General features: G+C 39.7%; 1 protein-coding gene across 1 annotated transcript in view; it reads right to left on the reverse strand.

Moving 5' to 3' along the window:
- The window catches only part of kynu (kynureninase), a 146,886-nt gene extending 126,962 nt beyond the window's left edge, over positions 1–19,924 (reverse strand). Inside the window, exons 1-2 of the mRNA XM_003215097.4 lie at positions 19,788–19,924; positions 12,414–12,605 (exon numbers count right to left, since the gene is read on the reverse strand). Coding sequence (XP_003215145.2) covers positions 12,414–12,597 — 184 coding nt within the window. The 5' untranslated portion in view covers positions 12,598–12,605; positions 19,788–19,924. The remainder of the gene's footprint in view (positions 1–12,413; positions 12,606–19,787) is intronic.
- Between the last annotated feature and the right edge of the window lie 591 nt (positions 19,925–20,515).

Consider the following 20,515-nt stretch of genomic DNA (forward strand, 5'->3'; position numbering starts at 1 on the left):
AGGTCATAAGGGATAGTGTTCCATTTGTGGAAAGAGCACATTTTTACATCTATCAACCTTTGATAACTTGTGCCACAATGTGTACAAGTTGTCAACTTGAGCAAACATATTAAAATTTACATAAAACACTTATTATATAAATAAGACGTAATAATTAGTTTACATTTGGCCAAGGCAATTTGGTTTTAAAGCCGTAAGAAAACAGATTAAATAACTCTAAGCTCTTCAGACTAGGTTTTGTGACGCTACTTTGAACTCAACCACTAATCTTGCCAGAAGTAAGCAATGACAAAGATAACTTCTTAATTAAAGCTTTAAAGGAGTTGGGTTTTGTTTTTTTCTAAAAAGCAACTTAAATCACAACAGCAGTTTCAATCAAATCTTTATTACGGAAGCTTTCCCTGTTTTTCATCAGCTTCCTTTTTAAAATGAGCAATAACAGAGGTGTAAATATTATTCACACTTCGAAATTGGTTCTCTTCGCAAGTCTTTGTTATCCTAAAGGAGAATAACAGAATCTAACTGAGATTGGAGGAAGCAAGCCTATAGATCTTGGAATAGTACCATAATTCCTTAAATTCTAAGTAAGCATTAGAACAGCTATTAGGTATATTCTTATCTGTTCTCTGTTTCACCTTTGAGGGAGCACCATCCAAGGATAATCCATTCAATGTAATTTTCCTTTTGTAGACCACATACTTTCAGATTTTTAGAGCAACCTGTTCTTCCATACTCAGTACTTAACTTCCATGAAAATGCACAGATATTTAAATATGACTGAAATAAACATGACTTTGAAACTTTCGTAAATTGTGTTTGGACATTTTCCCACCAGCATTATAAAACAGAGGCCAATCGTCTGAGTTGCTCCTGCAGAATTCTGGGAAATGTAGTTTAGGGATGCCGAGGACCTCTCTAGCTGAGAATTCCAAAGGCTCTGTCCTGAATTACATTTCCCAGAATTCTGCAGGAGCAACTCAGACGATTGGCAGACAATAGCCTCCATTCTATAATGCCTGTGGAAAAAGGTCATTTTTTTTCTAAAATTGAGTAGTATGGAAGCAAAGTTATTTTTCTGAGATGGACTAGACTTCTATGGCTACAGACCAGTATTGTAAGCAAAACATGGGAGGAGCAATGTAAAATGTTAATGGAATAGGCCCCCTATTTGATGGAAACTCAAGCAGTTCCACATGCACTTCACAGAAAAAAGGAACAATGTTTAATACCAGGAGCACCCATTCTTACTTTCATCTTGAGTTGAGAGATTGTACTCCTTTTAACTCAGGGCAGATCCACACAGCGTGGAAAATGTGCTAGCTCCTGGATATTCGTGGAGCGCATCCAAACAACACCCCATGAAATCCCAAATACTTTCACCACACAGATCCACAGGAGCAGGAAAACTCTGCTTTGTGGCAAGATTATTTGTTAGTGGGTTTGTTGTGCGCCTTCCTGGAAGGTGTGGGACAAACCCACTATGGCCACTGTTTGGACTGGACAAACAGAACTGGGACTGCTGAATGGGCTGTCCACATAGCCATCTCATATTTATCTGGGCTGAATCAGCCTGGAAAACACAAGAGGGATCTAACCCCCTCCACAAACCCCTTTAAAAAGCATGAAACATAAAATAACTTATCAGGCTGGCTTTTCCCTTCTGCTGGACCTCTCCTGGTGCTTAGGAGTGATGCCCCAGAAGAAGGTGGAGGAGGAAAATTGCTCCTGCCTCCCCCTCTCTTGGCGAATCATTCCTAAGAGCCAAGAGATGGTGGGAAGAAAGGAAATTCCGGCCAGGTAAGTTATTTTATTTTTTCGATGCTTTTTAAATGGGTTAACGGAGGAGGTTAGGGGGACTGGGTGTTCTCCTGGAAGGACATCTGGGCACCCAGCCACAAAAGCACAGGCTTTTGCTGCTGGTGTGCAGACTATAGTTCACCCTGACCTGGGATTTTTAAACGTGGTTCAAAGCGGACTTTTCTGCTGTGTGGAAGTGCAGGGGCCATTCTGATACGATGGTTTGCATGTTGGACTACAGCCCCTTCTACACTGCCATACAACCCATATTATCAAAGTAGATAATCCACATGCTTTGAACTGGATTATATGAATCTGCATTGCCATATAAATCTGTTCAAAGCAGATAATCTGGATTGTATATGGCCTATGATGATGGAAGACTAGCATTTAAATCTCCATTCAGTCAGAGAAATCCACTGAACTATTGGAAAAGTCTCAAAGAAATGTAAAGTCAACCCTCCTCTGAACAAATATTGCCAAGAAACTCTGTACTAGGTTTGTCTTAGAGTTGCCATAAATTGGAAATTATTTGAAAGCACACAACAACACATGGGATTTGGCAAAAAAACTTATTATTGGCTTCCATTTACACTTGTGCATTACAGTATCACCATTAAAGGATCTAAGAGCAATAGCATTAGGAGAAATCCCCTTTTAAAGCTTGCCCCAGCAACATGACCCTACCAATGTTGCTACCAAACCATAATTATCATAATTTTATGGGAAAGGAAATGAAAGGTGTGATGAGAATTTATACACTGGAATTGGTACAAAATACAAGCAAACGAGGAAGAGCAGAATATCTGTTATACCATTCACTTCTACACACACTGGGAAGATATTCAAGGCAGAAAAATCTTTTTCAATTGACAAAGCTGATCTAGGTAGCTGAATACACACTTATCTATTGGAGTGATACAGTAGAACTGGGATGACAGAGCCTGTCGAAAGCAAGTCTACTGTGTTTGCTTTCCTTATTTCACTGTTGACTATATGGAATCTTTTACCCAACACTGCAGAATAAGGTGGCATGCGATAAGTCTTTTGGCAGCTTCTCCCTTGATTTATGTCATGATTATTTATTGCAAGCTGTCAACAAAATGTTGATGTTGAAAATGAGGTGAAGGCATCACTGTAAGCTTCCCTCCCATCCCCCATCACTTTTTAAATATCACACCTTTTATGGGATGTGTTCTAGCCTACTTTCAAGACAATACTTCTATATAGTGTTTTATGTAAATATATAAAGATTTTGGATTATCTCTTTCAGTTTGAGGAGTAAGACACCTTGGATCCATTTGGTGCAGAGATAAATGTCAAGTCAGATCACTCATACTTGTACACACCATGCAAATTATATTTACCCCTGCTGGTTTTAAAACTCTAGCTTGCACTGAAGAAAACTTAAAAAAAATAGATGTAATTAGATTCTGGATGTTTGATAATGTTTGGTATTGCTTCTCTGAATGTTCTGTTTCAATGGCAGATTCTTGGAAGTGGCTAGTTCTGTTAATATTGTCCCACAAGGCTCATGTTCATGCCGGTCACTGCATGAAAATTCTTTTTTAGCACAGTTTGGGAAAAGATAGACAATATAATGAGTTTCTAACCTGCCACAAGTTGGAATTTAACAGCACAGGTTAATATGGACTTAATAAAAGATTTGCCTTGCATTTTTCTCTAATTGGCATCTCAGGTAAAATCCACGGAGTTCACGGAAAAAAGGTTTTAGGTTCAACATATACAGGATCAACGCCCATTCTTTAAAGTTCTATCACTCTGGTTGAGACAAAGTTCATCAGGTTGGCTTTAAGCATTAAGCACAAAGAAAATTGCTTGTTTTAGGTTGTTCACTTGAATTTTGACTGAAGAGGTCTTTCCTAGAATCATAGAGTTAGAAGAGACTTGTGGGCCATCGAGTCCAACCAACAGCCAAGAAGCCGGAAAATTGCATTCAAAGTATCCCCAACAGATGACCATCCAGCCTCTGCTTAAAGGTCTCCAGAGAAGGAGCCTCCACCACACTCCAGGGCAGAGAGTTCCGCTGCTGAACAGTTCCTTTAGTTCAAAAATTTGTTTCTAGATTTTAATATTGCCATCTACACAGAATAAATATAATGAGTATCTATGTTAAGCAAGATCTGGTAAACCAAAATGCAAAGTATTGCCTCACAGTTACCACATGGGGCTTGATTTTCCAACAATATATTGATTTTGTCTTAAAGCTATAAACTGGATTCAGAGATATCCACAAACAGTCTGGGAACAAATTTTCATTCATCTCCCCATGAAGCTCTTCCTCTCTCTCTCTCTCTCTCTCTCTCTCTCTCTCTCTCTCTCTCTCTCTCTCTCTCTATATATATATATATATATATATATATATATAGCATATAATCAAATCAAATCATTTATTTTGATCATAGACCAGCACAGGAGTTAGCATATTATTGCTTCTAAAATAGAGAAATAGCAAAGAGAATAAAAATGTTATAAAAAGACGTTTTCAATTATAAGTTTATCAAATATCTAGTTCTGATGTCTTTGAATTATTAACTAAATGTCCCCTTGTAGACTAGAACAGTAAGCATGAGTAAGTCTGAGAAATATATGCTCAGTGTAAGCAAACAGCATGATGCTGTAAGCATCTAGATTAAATCATTTTTGACTGCAATGTACTGTACTGTGTACTGAAACATGTCCATGATCCTTGCAACACATCTGGTTTCCTTAACTCCTGGATTCAGCTATAAAAGCTGTCCTCTTCAAAGTGGCTCCTCTCCTTAATCGAAGATATAGCTTCTCTAAGATAAATGCACCCACTAACTCCTGTAAACTCTGAAGGACTACCATGACATGAAATTGGCAAAGTGTTATTTTTCTCACAGGGCATTCTCTTGCCTATAGTCATAGTCTTTTCCCAGTGTAGAAGGAGATGGTGAGATAGGCCATCCACTCAAGCTCCTCCCAACTCCTGGTTCTGGTAAGGTTTGTGGACTCATTGATGAGAGGCAGGAGAAGAGTTCATTGTGTTGTCAAAGGCTTTCATGGCTGGGATCACAGGGTTATTGTGTGTGTTTCCAGGCTGTATGGCCATGTTCCAGAAGTATTCTCTCCTGACGTTTTGCCCACATCTATGGCAGGCATCCTCAGAGGTTGTGAGGTATGTAATTCTGAAACACGGCCATACAGCCTGGAAAACACACAACAACCCTGAAGAGTTCATTCGTAGAGAACATGTGAAATATTGAGACTTTGGAAGCAACTATGAAATGTATCCTTATTTATACAGCTGATTCATGCCATTGTTTAATTGCTGGAATTACAGAAGAGAAATGATCATTATTAAGTTGATTTGTAAGAATAATTAATTCTTTTGGACATGTTGCTTATTACTTTTTATAGCCCATGGTAGTATATAAAGTTACAAAGCCGCTCAAGTTTTAATGATTCCAAAATGTATTGATTATTCACATAGAATATACAAATACAAGATTAGGTGGTTGATTGGGGCTCTTCCTTTGTTATATATTCTGTTTTTCCTTATTAAACTTGGCTTTATTTAGCTGATACATTGCTGAAAGCCCAAGACTGGTGTTTTGTTAAGTGCCACCAGTAAGCTGACATAAAACAATTCCATCAGTCAAACTGCCTCTTAAAGTGTGGTAGACTAACCAAACCAAACAAAAATCTCACGTAAAGTATTGGTTTATGTAAATGATCATTTTGTTTCCTGTTGTTTGTTTCAATGAGGATGGAGGGAGAAGGGAAACAAAGAAGGGAAGACGGAGTGTGAAAAAGAAAGAATATTAACTCGAGAATCTGAGTTTTGAAGAATGATATGTAATACCAGGAGGAACATCAGAGTGGGCAGCTTCAATTCCAGAAGACTGGAAAAAGTTAGTTTTTGGATGCTGGAAGATGGCAGGGCAGCACAGGACAGGGTGGGAAAAAGATGTACAATGCAGTCTCCTGTGAAAACAACCTGAGGTGATTCCTTTAGGGGCCTTTCCACACAGCCATATTACTGGGAATATCAAGGCAGATAATCCACAATATTTGCTTTGAACTGGGTTATCAGAATCCACATTGCCATATAATCTAGTTCAATGTGGATTTTATACAGCTGTTTAAGTGGCTAAGGTCCCAGTTGAGGGGCAAAGAAACTTCCCTCTTGAGTGCTTTGTTTTACTATCTGATCCCATTCCTAACCAGTGGACTTGGTTCGGTCATCTCATCAGATCCGCTGCTGTCATATAAAAGTCCATCAATTAATGGAAAAGTTGGGACATTTTTTCCAAGTTACTGGGCACTATGAAGCCCACACCAAGCCCAATGACAGGAGGAGTAGTTCCTATGGAGCTCCAAGGGGGCTTATCTCTGAACAGACAAGCAGTGGTCATGGACATCTTCCTTGTCTATGAGCTGCTCCAGTTTTTAGATGAAATGTTAAAAGAGCTATCTAAAAAGTTCAAGTACTTTTGACACTAGGATTCAACTTCTTGGGTGTTGAGGTAAAAGAGTCAGAGCTTCTATGGGGAGATTCATTAAGCAAATGTAACTGAAGTGCACTTCATCTAGGGAGAGGAGGGGTACAGCTACTACTAGATTAGGAGGGCATCATCCCTGTTTTCACAGATAAGATGAAAGTGGTAGACAATTCCAGGACCTTTTTGTACTTCTTGCCCAAATTCATGCCCATAAAGCAAACCAACAAAATGAAAATACTAGGTGGCATTCATTTTTGTTGCAATCTATTGGAAATAGTTCTGCAGTCCAGAAGTGTTCAGTCCAGAAGTATTTAATTTGACTGGCTAGAATTGATAATTGGATCTTGAGAAGAGAACTGGGCAAAGAGGGAAGGGGTAGGAGGAGATGAGCAGTCTTGGATTATGGACATTTATATGAGTATTTTTACATCTTAAGGTCCCAGGTTCAACCCCGGGAGCGGCGTGAGCGGCCGCTGTTAGCTCCAGCTTCTGCCAACCTAGCAGTTCGAAAACATGCCAATGTGAGTAGATCAATAGGTACCGCTCCGGCGGGAAGGTAATGGAGTCATGCAGTCATGCTGGCCACACGACCTTGGAGGTGTCTATGGACAACGCCGGCTCTTCGGCTTAGAAATGGAGATGAGCACCAACCCCCAGAGTCAGACTTGACTGGACTTAACATCAGGGGAAAACCTTTACTTTACCTAAGTATAAAATATTTAAGGCCTGGCCCCTATCTGATCTTCGTAGCCAAGTGAAGTCACCTTTGGTTAACACTTGACCGAGAGGCAGCTAAAGAATCATAAGTAGGCTTTACTGTTGGCCCTCTGAATCCATAGATTCTGTATCTATGAATTGAATCATACACAGAAAAAAAATAAAAAATAAAAAAGTGTGCCTTGATTTTGCCATTTTAAATCAGAGACAACGTTTTACTACACCACTGTTGGACATGAGCAACCATGATTTTTTTTTATATCCACAGAGGGTCCTCTAACCAAACCCCAATGGATACTAAGGACCCACTATATTTCAGAGGAAGGAACTGGCAAAAACCACATCTAGTTATTCTGTACTTAAGAAAACACTATGAAATTCATGGGGTCAACATAACTCAACAGACAACTCAACAGGCAACCATACACATACACAATTGCAGTCCATATCTCTCACTCTCACCATTGGTAGGATCAATGTCCATGTTATTATTATGCAAAAACACATTTACACTACTCTAGTGAAAAATCTGGGCTAGCACTTTGCTAATCAGAAACAAGTATTCTGATTCATCTTAAATTTCTGATAAGACAACATATTTTGTTATTCAGGATTGATCTGATGTGTGTGTATGAATGTAGAGACAAATATGGACCAAACTTGACATACTTAGTACTGCATGTTGATCTAACAGAATTTACAGAGGCCTACAAATCAATAAGGCTCATATCATATTCATGAATAACATGGATTTTGAAACAAAATGTGCAGCTACATAAAACCTCTAATGTATTAATCATTTCAGGGTCTCAATAAAAAAACTAAAAATAGTCAATATATGTCTTGATACTTTAGAAGCACAACATAAGAGCAATGCATGCTTGAAGAATTTTCTGGGGGAAAATGAGGGGAAAAGCAAGGGCTGTCTATTAGTTTCAGTATGAATTTAAAGCTATGGAAATGAGACATTTTCTAGAAATGAATGGGAGTTCATTGAGTCTAGGGTTTTGAATGGGAAGGTCAGGAAACACTGAAGAAAAAGTTTAGGAAAGCAAAAGTTGGCAGTAATCAAAAGTATTCCCTTAAGGCTAGTAGTGATCACATTCATTCCCGAGAGCTATCACTGGTTTAGCACTGACCCCTGCTATGCTTTGCACATACATATATCACAGATGCCCTTTTGTATCCTCTTTGTAAGGCTCTGACAGAGGAGGAAGGTTCCCTTTTATCTGTGTTAGGATAATGGTAATGGTCATGATCATCATGGGAACCATTATTATTGTCTTTAATTCATACAGTGCCAACACAGCATGGGGTGCATTGCAAGTAAAAGAATAAGAAGACAATTTTTGTTTTATTTGGATTGATTCTTGGTGCAAAATATGTGCTGTGAGTAGTGCTGGAAATCTTTAAAAACACTCAAGTTTTTCTATCAACCTGCTAACATTGATTGCAACTACCTGAATTTTGATGGTAAATAATAATAATGCTGTCAGTTTTTCTAATGCAGCAAAAGAGTGCCACTCATTGCTTCACCCATACAGTTCTAAATCTTCAAATTTTCAGAGCAAAATGCCCACCATACAATATATTGGTAGAAGATTTTTCAAAGTCAGAATGCAAACAAGATTTTCCAGCTGCTCTTTATATACAAGTTAATGAATAATTCTGAAACATCATTAATAAAGTGCTGATTTGAAGATAATTCATAAATGGATGATGGGGATAATTATTTTAAAACAAGAAGTGATTACTGATTATAAACCTCATGGCCAGATTGACCCTTGTGCTAAAGAACAGACACCATCAAAGTCTTTATTAACATATACATTAACAGGTTCTCATGAGAAGTTCAACTTAAGCAAGCCTTGTGGATTTGTTGGAATCAACTTTGAAGAAGATGACTTTTGTAAGTTTCTCCTTCTTTCTCTGACTCTGCACGAATAGAGATAATAATAATAATAATAATAATAATAATAATAATAATAATAATAATAATAAAAACTTTATTTATATACCGCCCTATCTCCCGGATGGGACTCAGGGCGGTTTCCAATCATAAAAACAACACAAACATTACATAACAAACATAATAACACATTATTAAGCAAAGTAAAAATACAATTATAGAAATAAATAACACTTACATGACCTGATCAAGGGGACAGGAACCATAAACCCAATATATTAAAATGTATCATTTTAAGTTAGAGAAATATTGTGCAATATATTCAGGCCCAGAAATCGGCGGTATTCCAATGTAATTAGTGAAAAACCTGCCGACACCACCAGGTCTTCAGTTCCTTACGGAAACTGGATAATGTAGGGGATTGCCTGATCTCTTTTGGCAATGCATTCCAGAGCCGGGGGGCCACTGCCGAGAAGGTTCGTTCCCTCGTCCCCACCAGCCGCACTTGAGACAGTGGTGGGAGCGTGAGAAGAGCCTCCCCGGAAGATCTCAAGGTCCGCACTGGCTCATAGGGGAAGATGTGATCACAGAGATGCCTGATTTTCCTGACATATAAGTCTTTGGAAGATCATGAAATAGTGTCTCTTCTAGTCTAAGCAACATGTCTGCTCAAGTTATCTAAAACACTGGATGAGTTTTCATTGTTATTTGCTTACTGTAATTAATGCTGCATATATAATGTGGCAGCCCTATTCACAGGAATAGGTCTCTACAGTCACCTACAAACCCTCCGCCAAGACCCTACACTTGGAAGGTAATCATACTCAGAGATGAGGGATCACCAATGATTCATGAGAAATACGTTTCTGTAATTCACTTGGATATCTGAAGTCACAAAAAACAGTAAACCCTATTGAAATGAAGGTTTTCTGGCTCAATAATACAATAGAGTTGCACTGGAGGACCTAGAAAATGCCTCATGAGGTTGTACTTTGTCAGTGGATACAGTGGATGTATTGTATGTGTTTTTATGCACATAAATAAAGCAATCATTATGAATTTTACAACACAGGCAGAACCCACTGGTTTTGTTTGTTTTATTGTATAGTGCCTCCTACACTTGATAGTCCAATAATAATAACAACAACAACAACAACAACAACAATTTAGATTATATATGCAATAGCTACAGCATATGTCATCTCATAGGTGGGGATGTAAGGTAAAGGTAAAGGTTTCCCCTGAGGTTAAGTCCAGTCGTGTCTGACTCTGGGGGTTGGTGCTCATCTCCATTTCTAAGCCGAAGAGCCGGCGTTGTCTATAGACATCTCCAGGTCATGTGGCCAGCATGACTGCATGGAGCACTGGTGGGGATGTAGTGGTTTAATAATATTCTTCTTGAAAAAAGGAACAAGTAATTTTAGAAATTTTCTTTCCACTGCAAGACTGTTTTTGAAAACCACAGATTTTGATTTCCCAGTTTATGAGTTACTCTGCATACAGTGTTGCAAGGGCTTAGTTTATGCAGAAGACATCATATTCTATATAAACAATACTAATATGTTGTTTTCTGTGAAAATCAATCATCTGTGAATTTTATCGAGAAGAACTCCCCAATTACAGCAATTTCTCTGAAGGAAAACACATTTTTTGCTGTTTTGTCTGCAAAAAGAATGCAAAACTTTTGCATAGAATGATTATTTATTTTATATTTATTATTTTATTTATCCCATTTCTACCCTGTCTTTCTCCACTCTGAAGGTGACTCAAGATGGTTTACATATGGCAATTATACAATGCTTTAAAACACATCCAAAACATGAAACTTAAAAATAAATTAAAATTAATACATGTTAAACATTTAAAACATTACATTACAAAACATTACATTCAATATTAAAATCATGCCATCCAGAAATCGTAGTCCAAGACCGTTCTGTAGTCATTGTACATATTCTGAATCTATTGTTGCACTACATTATTCTCCAAAAGCCTCATCCCAGAGCCAGGTTTTTACTTTCCTTCTGAAGGCTAGGAGGGAGGTGGCTGATATAATGTAGCTAGGAAGAGAGCTCCACAGCAGAGGGGCCACCACTGAGAAGGCCCTGTCTCTTGTCCCCACCAGTTGCGCTTGCAAAGCAGGCAGGACTGAGAACAGAGCATCCCGAGATGATCTTAATCTCTGAGGTGGTTCACAGGGGAAAATACATTTAGACAGTTAAGCTATTTCCATATCTATAAAGATTATTGCCAGTTTAGGAATTTTTTGTCAGTGTTTTTCAACATTTGGGTGGGGTTGATCATTTTTCAAACATTTTCAAATATTATTTTAATTCATTGGTATCCTCAGCATTTTGTGAAATCACAGGAATCTTTCTTGTAACATAGAATGGACTTCTGTTATAAACAATGTGCTATCTTAATAGATGGATAACTCTTTCTCACTCATAATGTTGAATGCTGCAATTATTATTTAATCAACAGTTGTCCAGGCAACTATAGCCACTGCTTTAATTGATCTTCCTATTTTTATTTATAACTTGGAATGGTTAATCAACTGAATTCTTTAGATTCAATAAGCAGTACACAGTTGGCTCGCCACATTTTTGAACTTGACTTTTGCAGATTTGATTGTTCACAGATTTCATTGAATAGCTCACAACCTCTGAGGATGCCTGCCATAGATGTGGGCAAAACATCAGGAGAGAATGCTTCTAGAACATGGCCATACAGCCTGGAAAACACACAGCAACCCAGTGATTTCGGCCATTAAAGCCTTCGACAACACATTTGATTGAATGTTTTCTCGAGAAATCTCTAAGTCCTCCAGCACAACTCTATGGACATTGCAGTCTCTACATCTTGATTCTATGATCAACTCATAGATTTCTAGAGAAGTGTTTTCACAGGTTAAAAAATAACATTCGTGATTTTTCACTTTTGCGAGGGTTCAGTGCCCCTAACCACAGTGAATGTGAAGGGCTAACTATATAGGAATTTAAACCATCCCTTATATAACCAGAAAGGTAATGGGTACAACATGCAACAACTACTCATTCCACATAGGCCTTATGCCAGACACTTTCCTGGGTGATTCCATCCTTATTTTAAAAACTGATAATGCAACTCTTTTATGCACATCCCAAATGACTGCTTCTTTGAGCAAGAAGTACTTGGGAGGCAAGGTAGCTCAAATCCAGTAAAAAGAAACATTCCTGTCTATAATTTTCAATCAGTCACCATATAGTTCAAAGAAGAGGAGTGACAGCATAAGCACTACATGAGTGCTGTATTGTATTCTTCCATTTTATTCAGTATGGTATGAGAACATAAAGCTTTCAACTTAAGATACTGATTTAGCAATTGCAGAGACACGCTGTGTTCAGATATGCACTTGCAAGTGCCCCATTTATCCTTTAAGTGGCAATGATTCCCACAGTTTTAGGATAAACACATGCAAGAAAATGCAAAGCCTCCCTTGTTGTAATTGCAATTCTTACTTGGAGGCAGATCCTTCACTTTAGGAATATGGAAACGTTCTTGGAGATATTTCAGTTCATCTTCTTCATCTAAATACAGAGCAACTTTCCTGTCCAAGGTACTGCATTCTAGCTGGGAGGCAATGTTTTCTATAATGGTTACTGGTGAGCCATGGGATGACAGATCCATTTTCAAGTTATTCATTTCTTACCCTGAAAATGAGAAGAGAGAAATATTGCAATTTAGATTCCATGCCATGTATCTGATGTGAAGTTAGTCTACTGAAGTGAAGTTAGTTATGTCTGCTGAGCTACAGACTGCAAGCTCTTAAAAGTGAAATGTTCGGGACCGTAAGCAAAAAGTTAGAAGTCCTCAGTTCTAGCATTTTTTCAGGCAGCATACTGCTGTAGCCCTAAAGCCATTAGTTTTAAATACCACACTTTCCCTATAAAGCTATATCAGCAACTTCTGTGTTCTTCCACTGATCCAACAACAGCAACAAATTCCATTCACACTTGCAAAAAGCTGCAGGCAACATTATTGTTTCGACAATCTGCGCTCCCGAAAATAGCAGGTGCATCAACACATTGAAACTTGTGTTTTGAAGCTTGAGCAATCTTTAGGCTTTTTAGCTCCTTGATTCACAGATGCTATCTAAAGGATCTGGAAGTTTTTTGACTGCTAGGCTCAATTGAAAATGGGCAAACACAGGCTTAAAGACAGTTCAAGGTCGACACTTCACTGTATGACTCTGGGTAACCCAGGAGACAACTATTTCCTTGCAAAATATGACAATGTAAAAAACTAAGCAATAATTTCCTAAAAGTTCTCAGCGACATAAAGAATTCCCTCTGAAACATATTCAGATCCAAGTCTGCTCCTGCATTTATCAGATATATACAGGACAACTACAATTCTACAGACCAGGGTTCAAATCTCTGGAAACCCATTGGGTGACCTTGAGCAAGTCATGTGCTCTCAATCTCAGAGGAAGGCAAAGGCAAAGCCTTTCTGAACAAATCTTGCCAAGAAAAGCCTGTGATAGGTTTGCCTTAGGGTTGCCATGAGTCAGAAATTATTTGGAGAGTCACATCAATAATACAGCCCAACAGCAACAACAAAAATCTTGTTCTTTAGACCTGTCCCTGGGGTTATCTGGGTTATTGATTCAGGAAAGTGCATTGGATAGACTGCTTCAGCTCTAATTTCATGGTTTTGTATGGACGAGCACATGGCAACTGGTAGATGGCATATGTTCTGTATTCTAAAAGCTAGAACAAATAGGGGGAAACTGACACCACTATTGGAATTAGCAAGTCAAATATAACCAGAACAAGGGTTAACATTTGAAGCATCAAAATGTGTGTTGGCCCATATAGCATATAGCTTTGATGGACACCATGGTCAGTTTTAGAACTTTACTGAACATGTACATGTTGAACTTGGCTAGGTGACGGCTCTTTAAAAGTTAATTCAAACTGTAGCAATGTAAGTAATGAATTAACAATCAGCCATTCATCAATTTTATTATTGGTAATAGCTGATGACTGGCCAAGTGACATTCACCATGAACTCTGCAAAGGGACCAGCTGTTTCTTTTACTTTTTGCATTTAAAAACTCCAAATTGATTAATAATTAAATTAAGGAGTAATGGTTAATTAATTGCTTCTGTTAATTAAAGAAAGAGCACTGTGTGTCCACTTTCCAAGTTTTATTGGCCATTCACCTGGGCCTAAATATAATTGCAAGAGTTATTCTGTCTCCATCAGTGCCAATAGTGCTGATGATATACTTCCAAATACAGCTTGATTTCCCCAAAAGGCATGATTGGACAATATTGGAGAAATAACTTAAAATGTTGCCTGCAGTTATATTGTACCAATAGTTGGACCTGACTAATCTGATTGCAACACTCACTTTGGTGATGAAATGATGCACCCCACAGCATGCATGATATGAGAAGGGGTTCATTTAGGGGTTTGTTTAGGGGTCTTAGAGACAATTTGAATAAATCTATACTCTCCCTACCATTTTCTCCCCCATGCAACAGAGAGGCAGGCAGAAGCTTTCAGCACCTTGTCATACCAAGATTGAGACTCAGCACCAGCCACTAGGTGAAACTCAACCCCATGCTGCTCTTTCCCATGAGAAAGGCAGAGATAATGTCTTCTCCCTTCTCAGTGTCCAAACATTAGGCATCATAGAATCATAGAATCATAGAATCATAGAATAGTAGAGTTGGAAGAGACCACATGGGCCATCTAGTCCAACCCCCTGCTAAGAAGCAGGAAATCGCATTCAAAGCACCCCCGACAGATGGCCATCCAGCCTCTGCTTAAAAGCCTCCAAGGAAGGAGCCTCCACCACAGCCCCGGGGAGAGAGTTCCACTGTCGAACAGCTCTCACAGTGAGGAAGTTCTTCCTGATGTTCAGGTGGAATCTCCTTTCCTGTAGTTTGAAGCCATTGTTCCGTGTCCTAGTCTGCAGGGCAGCAGAAAACAAGCTTGCTCCCTCTTCCTTATGACTTCCCTTCACATATTTGTACATGGCTATCATGTCTCCTCTCAGCCTTCTCTTCTGCAGGCTAAACATGCCCAGCTCTTTAAGCCGCTCCTCATAGGGCTTGTTCTCCAGACCCTTAATCATTTTAGTCGCCCTCCTCTGGACGCTTTCCAGCTTGTCAACATCTCCCTTCAACTGTGGTGCCCAAAATTGGACACAGTATTCCAGGTGTGGTCTGACCAAGGCAGAATAGAGGGGGAGCATAACTTCCCTGGATCTAGACGCTATTCCCCTATTGATGCAGGCCAGAATCCCATTGGCTTTTTTAGCAGCCGCATCACATTGTTGGCTCATGTTTAACTTGTTGTCCACGAGGACGCCAAGGTCTTTTTCGCACACACTGCTGTCAAGCCAGGCGTCCCCCATTCTGTATCTTTGATTTCCATTTTTTCTGCCGAAGTGAAGTATCTTGCATTTGTCCCTGTTGAACTTCATTTTGTTAGTTTTGGCCCATCTCTCTAGTCTGTCAAGATCGTTTTGAATTCTGCTCCTGTCTTCTGGAGTGTTAGCTATCCCTCCCAGTTTTGTGTCGTCTGCAAACTTGATGATCGTGCCTTCTAACCCTTCGTCTAAGTCGTTAATAAAGATGTTGAACAGAACCGGGCCCAGGACGGAGCCCTGCGGCACTCCACTTGTCACTTCTTTCCATGATGAAGACGACGCATTGGTGAGCACCCTTTGGGTTCGTTCGCTTAGCCAATTACAGATCCACCTGACCGTCGTTTTGTCTAGCCCACATTTTACTAGTTTCCTTGCCAGAAGGTCGTGGGGGACTTTGTCGAAGGCCTTACTGAAATCCAGGTAGGCTACATCCACAGCATTCCCTGTATCGACCCAACTCGTAACTCTATCGAAAAAAGAGATCAGATTAGTCTGGCATGACTTGTTTTTGGTAAATCCGTGTTGACTATTAGCAATGACCGCATTTGTTTCTAAGTGTTCGCAGACCACTTCCTTAATGATCTTTTCCAGAATTTTGCCTGGTATTGATGTGAGGCTGACCGGACGGTAATTGTTTGGGTCGTTCTTTTTTCCCTTCTTGAAGATAGGGACCACATTCGCCCTCCTCCAATCTGCTGGGACTTCTCCCGTTCTCCAAGAACTCTCAAAGATAATTGCCAGTGGTTCTGAAATAACTTCCGCTAGTTCCTTCAGTACTCTTGGGTGTAGCTGATCTGGCCCTGGGGACTTGAATTCGTTTAGAGAGGCCAAGTGTTCCTGGACAACTTGTTTCCCTATTTGGGGTTGGATTTCCCCCAATCCTTCGTCCATTCCGTGTTGCTGAGGTTGAAGATGGCTTTCTTTTTCTGAGAAGACCGAGGCAAAGAAGGCATTAAGTAGTTCTGCCTTTTCCCTGTCCCCTGTCGCCATCACCCCATCTTCTCCTTGCAATGGCCCTATCGCCTCCTTTTTCTTCCTTTTTCTACCAACGTAAGCAAAAAAGCCTTTTTTGTTGTTTTTTATGTCCCTGGCAAGCCTGAGCTCATTTTGCGCTTTAGCCTTGCGAACCTTTTCCCTACAGGTGTTGGCTATACGTTTGAATTCTTCTTTGGTGATTTCTCCCCTTTTCCACTTCTTGTGCATGTCACTTTTGAGCTTTAGCTCAGTTAGAAGTTCTTTGGACATCCATTCTGGCTTCTTTGCACTTGTCTTATTTTTCTTCTTTGTTGGCACTGTTTGCATTTGCGCCTTGAGTATTTCACTTTTGAAAAACTCCCATCCATCCTTAACTCCCTTGTTTTTTAATATCGGCGTCCATGGAATGCCGCTCAGTAATTCCTTCATTTTTTGGAAGTCAGCTCTCTTAAAGTCCAGAATGCGTGTTTGACTTGTCTTAGTTTCAGCATTCCTTTGTATTCCTTTGTATCAGTTAAATCATCTTTAATTTTATGGAGGAAAAAGATCTAGGTGAAAGTTTCAGTCAGTGCATAATGCAAGCAGAAACTTAGGCTCAATGTACATGGGACACAGTCATTATAATGCAGATTGAACTTGAGAATATGGCAGTGTCCTTCATATAATCCAGTTCAATGCATTTCAATCTGCATTATATGAGTCCACACTATTGGTTCTCAACCTGTGGGTCCCCAGATATTTTGGCCTTCAACTCCCAGAAATCCTAACCGCTGGTAAACTGGCTAGGCTTTCTGGGAATTGGAAGCCAGAACACCTGGGGACTCCCAGGTTGAGAACCACTGGTGTGGACTCATATAATGCAGATTGAAATGCATTGAACTGAATTATATGAAGCTACACTGCCATATTCTCCAGTTCAAACTGCATTATATAGCAGTCTAGATGGGGCCCTAGTGGACAGCATTTACAGTGTGCACCTTTCTTTAGCAGAGGAAAGACAACTATCTTTCAGCTGCTGATTGGTTTGAGAATTCCAAGAAGCTATTTCACTAAGTATCTCGAAAACACCTCACCTATGTTTGCTAAAAGAAAGATTAGAGATATTTCACTCCTAAATTGCATCTAACAAATTAAGGGTTGGGTTGGGGGGGGGGGGGGTTGGACATGACTACCACCATGTTTGAATTGATTAGAAGAGTAAGTTAAAATATGTGGGCTTTTGACCAGGGCCAAATCAACACACTGAGTGATGTGTTTAGAAAAAATAAATAAAACAAAACATTACACTTGAGTGAATCTACACAACTAGTTGTCCATACTTTGGAATTCAAATGCACATGGTTTTACAGCAAATACCCATAGCCCAAGGTAGGCAATTTATTCATAAGCAGCTGTAGTTAAGAAGATAAATGGCACAATGTGATAAACCACCTAAACTGGTCTCTACAGGCCAATGGAGACTCCACCACAGACATCAGAAGAGCTGCAAGGTCAAGAACAAGTCAAAAGAGTAAAGACAAAGATCCACCCGGAGGAAAAGTGTTCTTACCATACATCAAGGGAAGCACTGACCACATAGGTAAGCTGATTAAGAAACACAACCTACAAACTATCTACAGATCCACTAAAAAAAATCAACAAATGCTACATTTATCAAAGGACAAGAGGGATCCTCTCACCTCTGCAGGAGTCTACCGTACACCATGCAGCTGTGGACAAGTCTACATAGGGACCACCAAATGAAGGAACAGGAAAGGTGCTGCAGACTAGGGTTGTGCATTTGTATAAAATTACTTACTGTTTCTATTTGTTCAATTCGTATGGCCCCATTTCTGTTTCCGTTCATCGCTGACTGGAATGGGCGCCCATACAAATGGGCTTTTTTGTGCATGGTCTGAAAAAAAAATTCAGGCCCTGGGCAGCAAAGCACCATGCCCTGCGAGCTGGGCCTACATAGAGCACTCAATGGTAGGTCTGGCAGCCAGGGCCTACATGCCATCGAGCACTCAGTGCTCGACTGTAGGCCCTGTAAGGTGGGCCTACATTGAGCGCTCGATGCTCATAGGCCCGGCAGGCAGTGCTTACAAGCATCAAGCACCCAGTGCTTGGCTGAAGGCCCTGCAAGCCAGGGTTTACAGCCAAGTGATGAAAATCAACAGAGGCAAATGGCTATCGTTCTCCTCTGCCATTTGTTTCACTGTTTCATTTGTTCCCGTGGAGTTGTACCATTCCGTGCATTCCAAATGGACGTAATGGTACAAAACCACAAATGAAACAGATGAAATGGGATTGGAGCCCAACCCTACTGCAGACTAACCCAACCAGAGAAGTCAACCATAACAGAGCACATAACATAGCATATTATTTGAAAACACAGGAATGCTAGACCACTCTAACAACCACCATGTCAGATTACACAGAGAAGCCATTTAAATCCACAACCATGTGGACAATTTCAACAGAAAGGAGGAGGCCTTAAAAAAGCAAAAAAAGAAAAAAGAAAACTGGCTACCAGTATTTAAAAAACCTCTAAATTAGGACAGTAAATAAAGAAAAAATATTCACAAAACAGAGGAATTCCAGACAGGAATTAATCAGGGACAGGTAACACCTCCCAACAAAGAATTCCCCCAGGCAGGAAGAAGCCACACTATTCAATGCTAATCAAGGTGGGCAACTGCAACATTCTCCATTGCCTCAAACTGAGACAATAATTCTTTCTCCCACCCTGGACATTCCAAAGATATATAAAACCCACTGGCCTATTTTCCACAACCTCTGAGGATGCCTGCCATAGATGCAGACCAATGGTTCCCTATCTTTGGGCCTCCAGGTGTTTTGGACTTCAGCTCCCATAGTTCCTAACCGCTGGTAATCTGGCTGGGATTTCTGGGATTTGAAGTCTAAAACACCTGGAGGCCCAAAGGTTAGGAACCTCTGGTGTAGGTGAAACGTCAAGAGAGAATGCTTCTGAACATGGCCATACAACCTGGAAAACTCACAGCAACCCAAATTGAGAATCAATTGTATTGTCATTAAGGAATGTCTTTTGAGAGGCTAAGATTTGAGAGCTGAATACAGAAAAAAACAGTTCGTGACTCACTATTAATTTCAGCTGTATTTTAACTTTGGCTGTTTTAGTATATGGTACATTTGGTAGCAATCCCAATAACCTTAATAATATTCTTATTCCTTGCAGCGATCATCAAGAATAAAACTATTCATTTCCCATAATCATTGGTCCTTTCAGTCATCCTAAGTTTGCAGATGAGGATTACAAGTTGTCTCCATGTGCAACTAAGAACCCAGAGCATTAACTCCACGAGAGAGGGTTTACATTACTCTCATACTTGTTAACATGGAGGCAATGAGGAGAAAATAATTTCTTAGGGACCCCTTTCAGCTTCTCCTTTCACTTCAGTGGTTTCAGTATAGTTTCTTTGCAATTCTAAGATGAAAGCCCACAATTTCTTACCTTCACAAATGTAAAACTGATTCCTCTTGTCTGCTTTCCAGCAAAGTCCACTCACCTCCCCACATTTTCTTGCCTTTTTATCAACTGGTCTGTTTACTTTCTTTTTCAACTCTTTGGACTCTGATCCTGCCCTTTCCCCTCCCCTTCTTAGTTTAGGAGTCCAGCGGCACATTTTTCTCTCATAGACAAAGCCACAAGCATGATGCTTTAAAAGCATTTACATTTAAATTACGCAATTGTCTTTTTAATGCTCTTTTTAATGATTTCCCCTACCCCTATCCTTTATTCTTTGACATTTTGCTATCTCCCCTATCTAAAGCTTACTGACTAGAGAATTTGTATGGATTCTGGAGTTTTTTGCCAATGGGATGGGTTATATTGTTGCCGATGACCTAGATACAATATGAGGCAAGGCTCCTGCCCCTTTAATAGTAATGTAGATGGGGAAAATTCAGCAAATATTATCTGCATGGTAGTGTAATTTTAGTAATGCAGATGTCCAATATAACATCTGGCTCAGTCATATTCGATGAGTTTCATTTTCTGAAGCTGAAGATACAAAAAGCTTATCTTGCCAATTTCATTAACTCTTTGTTAATGCGCCCCTGGTGGCACAGCAGGTTAAACCACAGAGCTGTTGGACTTGCTGACTGAAAAGTCAACAGTTCAAATCCAGGGCATGGGGCAAGCTCCTGCTGTTAGCCCCAGCTTCTGCCAACCTAGCAGTT

The sequence above is a fragment of the Anolis carolinensis genome, chromosome 1 (genome assembly GCF_035594765.1).
Source record: "Anolis carolinensis isolate JA03-04 chromosome 1, rAnoCar3.1.pri, whole genome shotgun sequence".
Taxonomy (NCBI): domain Eukaryota; kingdom Metazoa; phylum Chordata; class Lepidosauria; order Squamata; family Dactyloidae; genus Anolis; species Anolis carolinensis.